General features: G+C 41.1%; 1 protein-coding gene across 1 annotated transcript; it reads left to right on the top strand.

The window, feature by feature from the left end:
* Window positions 1–517: 517 nt before the first annotated feature.
* LOC119329927 (MDIS1-interacting receptor like kinase 1-like) lies at window positions 518–1,618 on the top strand. The gene is made up of 2 exons (XM_037603033.1): window positions 518–1,166; window positions 1,257–1,618. Exons 1-2 carry the CDS (start codon window positions 518–520, stop codon window positions 1,616–1,618), a joined length of 1,011 nt encoding a protein of 336 aa, XP_037458930.1.
* Window positions 1,619–9,282: the final 7,664 nt, after the last annotated feature.

Below are 9,282 nucleotides of genomic sequence, written 5' to 3'. Positions count from 1 at the left end.
TCACTCCCTGAAGTGAACGGCCCCTACACTACAGTCTACAGCGGCAGGTCAGATACAGCTGGGTTCTGAATGTTATCAACCATCTGATTTTCACTAGTTAGTAATTGAATCCTGGTGGTGGCCGTCTTGTTTCTATCACATAAATTAGTTGCAATCATGCGGGATAAGAATAATATACCAATAAAAGCTGTATATACTAGGTGCAGGCTACCTCCAGTACATCATCATTTCAGCAATTTACTAATTTAATTGATGTTCGTATCAGTATCATGCATGAAGAAGCAAACTGTAGACAAGTTGCTGGCTGGGAAAAGACCCTGAACTATTTATTTCAAAAGCAAACAAATTCTTCTAATTCACCATTCTTTCTCGTTTGCTGTCCATCTCTCTGTCTCTCAATAGTTATTATAATCCTTGCAGAAAGAGGGGGCACTTCTGAGTACTGATAAATAATGCTTGTGCAGGTTGATACACCCTTGACATGAATCTCGTCACACGCTACCTGGACGCTGAGAAAATGCAGTTCTGGAGGAGCCGTCCTGCGACGAAGCTGCCTATCATGCTCAATCATCAAGACATAGTTGACAGCCTTACCGAAAGTAATAAGACACATGCCTGGGGTAGCAGAAGGATTGGGAAGGACGAACTGTATGTAGCCCGCATTCCAAGCACTGCTGGCACTGGTCTCCCGACTGCACTGGTCGTCAAGAAGTTCCAGAACGCAAACCCTGCACTACTAGTGGACGACAATGTCAAGAACCGCTGCAGGTCGGAGATGATCCTGTTAGCCAGCATCTGTCACGATAACATCAACAGAATCCTAGATGTCATCGAGAGGGAGGAAGCCATCATGCTCATCTACAAGTACGAGGTGAATGGAAGCCTTGACTACTGGCTGCACCAGCCGAAGGATGCCGGTCGGCCGCTCAGCTGGCCGGAGAGGAGGGCCATCGCCATCGGCGTGGCCAAAGGGCTCTGCCACTTGCACCATGGATGCAACAAACCAGTTGTACACCACAACATCAACTCTAGTAACATCTTGCTTGATCAGAATTTCAAGGCCGTGATAGCCAGTTTTGACGATGCGCAGATGAACATGGCCGGGCTCGACCAACCGTTGCCAATCACGAACCTGCCCCCTGGTAATTTTGGGTATGCAGCTCCAGGTATGTTGGGTGATAGATGCACACGATTCGTATTGTGTCTTAACTAGATTGGTCTTTTAACTAGCACTGATAGTAGTTGATTACTTGCAGAGTATGGTGTCGCAGCAAGCGAGCTGACGGAGAAGGTTGACATATACAGCTTCGGTGTGCTGCTGCTGGAGCTAGTCACGGGGCGAGTGGCCAATGGAGCTGGAGTGGATGGTCTATTGGCAATTTGGGCGAGGGACAACTGCAATGAATTGATGGCAAACCATCTGAAAATGTTCAAGATTGCCGTGGACAAGGGCATCCCTGATCAAGCACGGTACATGGAGGAGATGGCAACGGTTTTCAAGCTTGGTGTGGATTGCACCGTCGGGGATCCAAAGCAAAGGCCATATATACAGATGGCTCTCAAACGACTCCGCCACAACCGTGGGCGTGGCTCATTCTGTGGCCTCCTCATCCTGTAAGGGCACTGGCTAAAACCTTAGTTACTTTTAGAAAAAGGAAAAAAGTAAGTGCCTTCCCTACTGTTCACGTGAAAAATAAAAGAACAAGGGACATCCCTGATTGCAGTGGGCACCTTCATATCAAAACGTTGCTTCCTCCCACAATAATGTTTATTCTTGCTTTTATCCGTGCACGATGTGGGTGCATGTTTGAAAACAGAAAGATTTTCATAATGCTATGTAACATTGTTTGTTGTGTTCCTGACTACTCCACACATACGAAGTGACACTTCTGTTGGATCCATAGTGATGTTAGTCTTTGGTGTGCTTGCTCATTTGGAACTTGCAATTTTTTTTTTCTTGTTACGTATCGAGTTAAGTTGGCAGCACAACATTCTCATGCTTTTGACAACAAAATATTCAATTCTTAGGAAGTATTGCCAACAAATAGTTGCAAGTGTTGAATGTCCATTCCTTTTAAGGATTTATTCTGTTTGATTATTTTAGTAATCAAGTGCACATAATTTTGCTCTAACTAAAGCCAAATAACATTTTCTCTTTTATTGGCATGTGCCAACAATTTCTTACATTTATAGACAACCAACATAGAACGAACGCACACGCCAAACCACTGGCCAGCGTGGATATTTAAGAAATACTATAGTGTCGGATTAGAAACATTTTTTGACTTTTTGAACATTAAAAAAAGAATGACAAATATTCTTGAAACATGAATAATTTTTTAAATCCTGATTTTTTTCAAATAAATTAATATTTTCCTGAAAATTCCAATATTTTTGGAAAAACATGAACACAATTAGAAACACTAATAGTTTTTGAAATTCACAAACTATATTTTGAAAAACATGAAAATCTTATAAAAACACAAATATTTTTTAATTTAAGTTTTTTTTCTAAAGGGTAACATTCAAAACAATTTTATAAAATGTTTTCTTAGAAGAAAATAATTTTTAGTTTTGTGAACATTTCACAAAAAAAGAATATTTTGAAATGCGGAACATTTTATAAATTTTACTGTTTATGGAAAAATATTTAAGAATTTCTGAACAACACAAACATTTTTATAATATGAGAACATTTTTTGAATCTTGGGAAAGTTTTGAAACAGATTTTTTAAAAAAGTTTCGAACATTTTTCAATTTTTGAAAAAATGAATTTCTGAACATTTGTTAAATTTTTAATTCGTAAATAAGTAAAAATAAATAAATATAAAAAAGAAAGACAATGGAACAGAAAAAGAAAAATATAAATAAACAACGAAAAATGGGAAACGGGCCGGCCCAGTCTTAGGCGCCCTGTGGAAAGCTTCAACTATTTATCGCTTGATGCCACAAATATGGTCTTCCCAACTGTGTGTTCAATAATAAGTGGGCTGGCTTTGTTGGGCCAGAGAATACGCGCCTAATTATGGAATTTTGGACAAACTTTTTTTACTTTTATAGCGGATAGACGCACAAAAATTTAGTACCACCTCAGATAGAAAAAAAATCTTAATTGGAGAGACACACCTTGCTTTATTAGTAGGTATAGATATAGATATAGATGTGTAGTGAGGTGGCATGTGTGTATGACATCAACTAATAATTGCAAACTTTTTTCTTATGCATGATGAGATGAACCTTTAATGATGGGTATGTGCGTATGTTAAGATAATGGAGATAATGGCGATAAACTATTTAGATATATAGGATATATGATATCATGTCAACCACCAGTAGCCACGTATACATGATAATCCTACATCTACAAACAGCCTACGAAATTTTAAGGTAACCTTCCGAACTCCTCTTCCTACATGTCAATGTTGCACGGTGCATATAAAAAAAGTATTTTGTATTGGCTGATTTTAAAATGGTAGACTATGTAGTTTTTCAACCAAATTCAAGTCGAACTTCAACGGAGTCAATGTTGGTCAAAATTCAATGGATGCGAATGAAAATAATTCAAAAAACGCATGGTTCTCCATCTTAATAAGATTCATGCTGAATCTAAATCAAATCCAAGTGTCAAAACCATTGAATCTTAATTATACTGCTGAAATTTTCATGCACGCATGCAAATATGGATGAATGTTTTACTACATCTTAACCCGATGGGTTATGAACAATCAAATGATGTACGTACCATGCATTATCGACGGACTGTTGCTGCCGTTGTTGCCACTGCTGTTGAGAAGTGAGAAAGCTGGCGTGGAGATGTATATATCATAGGTAGGTGGTGCACTCTTGTGAGGGAAAGTATCGGGTGCTCCCAAGCTTGGGGTACTTCCGATGCTCCAATGTCAAAAAATAATTTTTAAATGTTTCAAAAACTTCCGGAAAAAATGTGAATGTTCACAAGAAATGCCATGACATCCCCTAAAAATTTCAGCTCCAAACTCGAAATGTACATTGAGAAACCAAAAAAACAAGTTCAGATGTGAATAGTGTCAAGGTTGCTTTTGTCTTTTTTTACACTATTCATGCTAGATTTCGTATTTTTGTTTCTCAATGCGCGTTTCGAGTTTGCGCCTGAAATTTTTAGGGGTTGTAGTCACATTCCTTGTGAACATTCACATTTTTTTCTGAAACTTTTTTAAACATTTAAAAATATTTTTCTACATTGAAGCATCGAGAGTACCCAAGTCTGGGAGCACCCGATACTTTCCCAGTCTTGCGAATGGCGGTGAGAGATATAGAGCTCGCCATGTACATGTGTTGAGGGAGACCGCCGTGTCGAAAGAATAGCCGTGTTCAGATTGCTGCCAGCGATGCTATGGCGGCTATTGGTAGTAGTCAGAAGCGTATAACCTGTTGGTCAGGAAACTTCCCTTCGGAAGCAGTGAGCCCATCCTTCACTATCTTTAAAATAAGCCGGTTGAGGGCTGAATTTGGCCTTTCCAGCTTGTAATGCTCTTTTTTTTTGAGGGGACAGCTTGTAATGCTCTAAAATCACTTTCTTCAAGCGTATAACCTGTTTTTTGTGTGCATGAAATGTGGGTATGTATTTTAAACTTTCTCCATCATCATTTGTCAATTCAGTGCGTTCACCACGCTGCTGGATTCTCACTACGATAGCGGGTATATAAATGGGTGTGATGATAAACATGATGCTTCCGATCTATTGTTGGTGCTGGTCTTGCTTTTCGATTCAGCTCACGCGCTAGTCGTTCGGAGTATTAACGTCAGTTCTTGTGGCCGTGTGTCAGCACCTTCGCCTGCGGCAATCAACGTCGTGGCGTGCCCAAATAATATACCACCACGGGATTATTCCACAGTAGAAGTGTCGTAACAGTATCATTTTTTTAATAAAGATGAATTTTATTAGCTTAAAATTGAACATGAAGAAGATACATAAGACAATAAGCAAACATCAGACAGCTGCATAGCTAGAATACATGTCAACACTAACTCACGCACACAAGTTTGTAGTAAGATTGGTGGCAAGAATGTAATTTAGTTTTCCTTTTAGGTCAGTTTTTGCGCCACACAAATATATAAAGAGGAGGTCGAAGTCTGGTCGCTGTGGGACCAGGGACCTAAACCAGTTGGTTTTGGGTGCCCCGATCAGGCACGTACGTGAGAGGACATGGTCTACCACGTCTCCATATCTTTCTCTCGTTTGTTAGACGAGATCAACTCCAACATTCTCCCCCTTAATCGTAAGGATAACAAACACCATAAGCCCACTCTTAATAGAAATAATATACCAAAGTAAGGTGTTGGAAAGACCAATGAAGTGTCATCGAACCTCAATACTTATAGTACACCATTCTATCTTGAAATGGATAACATAATACTTTATGGGAGTTGGTTTATATAATGGTCCTCATTTCCAGGATCAAAAGGCTTTCTTAACCCATGCCGACAACCTTATCATAGAAGGGTAAATGGTAAGCCTTTGTAAGCGGAACCGCAAAAGCTCATAAATAAAATATCTTATGTTTGATCCTAGCCTCTATCTTTCACAACAGAGACATAATGTCAATGGCTTTGGCAAAAACCATTTAACTTGTTGTTACTCTCATAGAAAACTGCGTGTTCATATTGCAGTAGGTGGTTACAAAATGCTGTCTACCACCATAATTTCGGGAATAAAATTTCTTGACATACAACCTGCCCAATAACCTCTTAACATGCCACATAAGTAAGTGCATTGTTTCTAATGCCATCAGTGTCATTATAGAGTTTCACCGGAGGGACGCCGCTACCTGCAACGAGCAACTTCACCGAGTCTGCATCAAGCCTGCATCGAGCAGGCACGGGACTTCGCACCGTCGACACCAATGGCTACTTCCATTGGTGGTAAGAACCTAATCCATCTCTCTGATCTGTGCTATTAGGTGATCTAATGCCTGGCTTACGATCTGTTAAGTAGATCCTACGGGATTATAAGTCTAACAATGGTATCAGAGCATGGTTAAGGCTAGATTAGATCCCTAAGATGATCTGTTTAAGTTTGATGATCCTGATTACATACTGATGATTAAGGTTGAGGATAATGGTTCATGATTAAGGCTAGATTGCCCTCTGTTGAAGTCAATGTTTAATCTCTAGGGTCATGTGGTTTCGGTTTAGATCTAATTTGCTATGGGATTAGTGTTAATGATTCAATAATGATGATTAATCCATTCGGTTAGTCTAACAACACCATGCTTCCGCATCAAGATATGTGAATTAACACTGCTTTTAGTCCCTGTTAGCAATTAGATTGAACTGGCGAAGTTAAAGTCAGCCGAACCCTAACTCTAGAAATTCCCCAATTTTGGAACCCTAGAAAGTCAAAATCATGCCTCAAATTGAAAGAAATTAAACAAAGGAGGGGCTGGATCTTACGTTTGTTGAGCATGACGGCCTTCCAGTCCGACGGCCACCGCCGTTGGGGCACGGAATGGCCGGAATGCCGCCGCCCCTCGGGACGGCGAGCGGAATGAAGCAGCAGCCGCCGCTGCTGCGCTCACGCACGTGCGCGTCGCCTGGCCTCCGCGCCTTGCACGCCGCCGTCGCCGTCGAACGCCTGCGCCGGCAGCAGCCGGCGAAATGACCTCCCTTCCGCCGCACGAGTCGCCGTGCACGCGACGCTGGAGCTACGCTCGCCGGAGGAGCGCGCAGGACTCGGTCCGTCGCATGCTCCTCCGGCGAGGGCAGCCACCACGCCGCCATGGCCGGCGAGCCTCGAGCCGCCACGCGGTCGCCGCTCGTCTGGAGTGAGTGAGGAAATTGGGAGGAGATGGGGAAATGAGGGCTAGGGTTTTGACCCTCGCTCGTTTTGCTCCATGCGGGGACGATCGCGGCCATCGGCCCGATCGGACGGCCGAGAGCGACGGGTGGCTCAGGGCAGGCCTTCGGGCATACGTTTTCGCGGCTAGGCTTCGGCCCAAGTTGTCTTAGCCCGCAGAAAAGGTGTTTTTTTGTTTACTGGGCTAGGATTTAAAGAGCTGTCGTGGCTTTTGGGCTAATATTGAAGTTTCTGTGCGTTTTCTATTTATTCAGTGTATTTCCGTATTATGATTATTCCCAAAATGTTCTTGCACTGTTATAAATAGAAAATTGCCAGAAAAATGATTCTGAAAATTATGGTTTAGTTTTCTGAATGAAATGGAACCAACGAGAAATTTTATTTAGAAAACTTTTATGAATTAATGTTTGTGTCATTTTATGGCACATTTATGTTCATCCCATGGTAATATCAATAAATGGTGAATTATTAATGTTGGAAAATTGATATTACACATGAGATTAATGTGATCATTTTTGTAATATAGACCAACGTTGTTTTACATTTTTTTGGAATCACTCCGTTAATTCCTTATTATTTTCTGCCCAACGGTGATATAATTTGGAGTTATTTTTTGCATGAAAATTGATCAAACCAACGTAGGTTAATTTTTGTGCAATTTAATTTAATTATGATGCTCTTTTCCTTTACTTATGATATTTCGAAACATGACAGCTTCCGGTTCTCGTGGCCTCGAGATCGAGCCACTTACTGGGAATAACTTCCAATCGTGGAAGGACTCGTTGCTTTTGCACCTCGGATGGCATGAGGTTGACCTCGCACTGAAGGAAAGTAAACCAGTGGAACCTGCAAAGGGTGCCACAGGGTATGCTGAGCTTAAGAAAGATTATGATACTAAAGTTGAGAAGTGGGAGAGGTCAAACAGAATGGCGCTCCTAATTATGAACTTCTCCATCTCGACTAAGATTAAAGGGGCTATTCCTGCCAATGAAAGTGCCGCCGAATATTTCAAATCGGTGGAAGAACAATTTAAGGGATCCGAGAAAGTGTATGCAGATGAGCTTTTGCACAAGCTGCTTGCAAAATATGACGGGCATGGAAATGTGAGGGAGCACATCTTAAGTATGAGCAATGCCGCGGCAAAGCTTAAAACCATGAAGTGTGACTTGAACGAAGAGCTTCTGGTGCTCCTAGTTTTTAGGTCACTACCCTCACAATTCAATCCATTCAAGATAAACTATAACTCTCTTGAAACCAAATGGAAACTATCTGAACTCATTGCACATTGCGTTCAAGAGGAAGAGAGAATGAAGAGTGAGCAGAAAGATCAAGCTCTCCATGTTAACTCTGCAAAGAGGAAGCATGAGAACCATGCTCATAACAATAATGTGCCCAACAAAAAGCAGTATCCCAAAAGGAATCCTCCAAAGCCTAAGCAATGCAACGAGGCAAGTTGTTCACGTCCCGCACCTTCAGCGGCTACTTCAGTTAATCTTACAAATGCCACTGGAGAAAGACTTTGCAATTTTTGCAAGCAGCCAAATCATTTCAAGGCGGACTGTCCAGGTTTTCTTAAGTGACTGAATAAAAAGGGTAAGGATGAGATCACTCTTGTAGATGAATCTCTATATGTTGATTTTTCTGAATCTACATGGTGGATTGACTCAGGTGCGACTGTTCATGTCGCGAATTCTTTGCAGGGATTCCATATAAGCCACACCCTAAAGGGAACAAGAAGACTTAATGTCGCAAATGGGAAGGAGGCTGAAGTTGAAGCCGTGGGCTCCCTCACCTTGAAGTTGCACACTGGTTTCCTACTTCAGCTCAAGGACGTTCTTTATGTGCCTACTTTGAGTAGGAATTTGATTTCAGTTTCATGTTTAGATGATTTTGGATTTCATGGTACCTTCAGGGAGAAACAATGTTTTTTAAAGTATTGTAATAAGGATGTTGGTCTCGCCGTCCGACGAGGCAAACTTTATATGTTAAATCTTTCCGGTTATCCTATGTGTGTGAATCTCTGCCAGATGAATATGAATGAACGCAATCATAAAAAGAATGGGAGAAGTATCAATCCTTCTTCGAAATTGTGGCATCGTCGCTTGGCCCACATTTTGAGGGGGAGAATGGAACGATTGATTAAAGAAGAAATACTTCATCCGCTAGATTTCTCTGATGCGGGCAATTGTATTGACTGTATTAAGGGAAAATATGTGAAAACAATTAAGAAAGGAACAGTAAGAGCCACATCGGTCCTTGAACTTATTCATACTGACATATGCGGACCTTTTAACGTAAAGTCTATGGATGGTTTTGATTCCTTCATTACCTTCACAGACGATTTCTCTCGCTATGGCTACATTTACCCCATACGTGATCGAACCAAAGCTTTGGACAAATTTAAGATTTATAAAGCCAAGGTTGAAAATCAACTCAACCTAAAGATC

The sequence above is a fragment of the Triticum dicoccoides genome, chromosome 7A (assembly GCF_002162155.2).
Source record: "Triticum dicoccoides isolate Atlit2015 ecotype Zavitan chromosome 7A, WEW_v2.0, whole genome shotgun sequence".
Lineage (NCBI taxonomy): Eukaryota > Viridiplantae > Streptophyta > Magnoliopsida > Poales > Poaceae > Triticum > Triticum dicoccoides.
The sequence above is the reverse complement of the archived record's forward strand: the minus strand, read 5'-3'. Positions and strand labels throughout refer to the sequence as shown.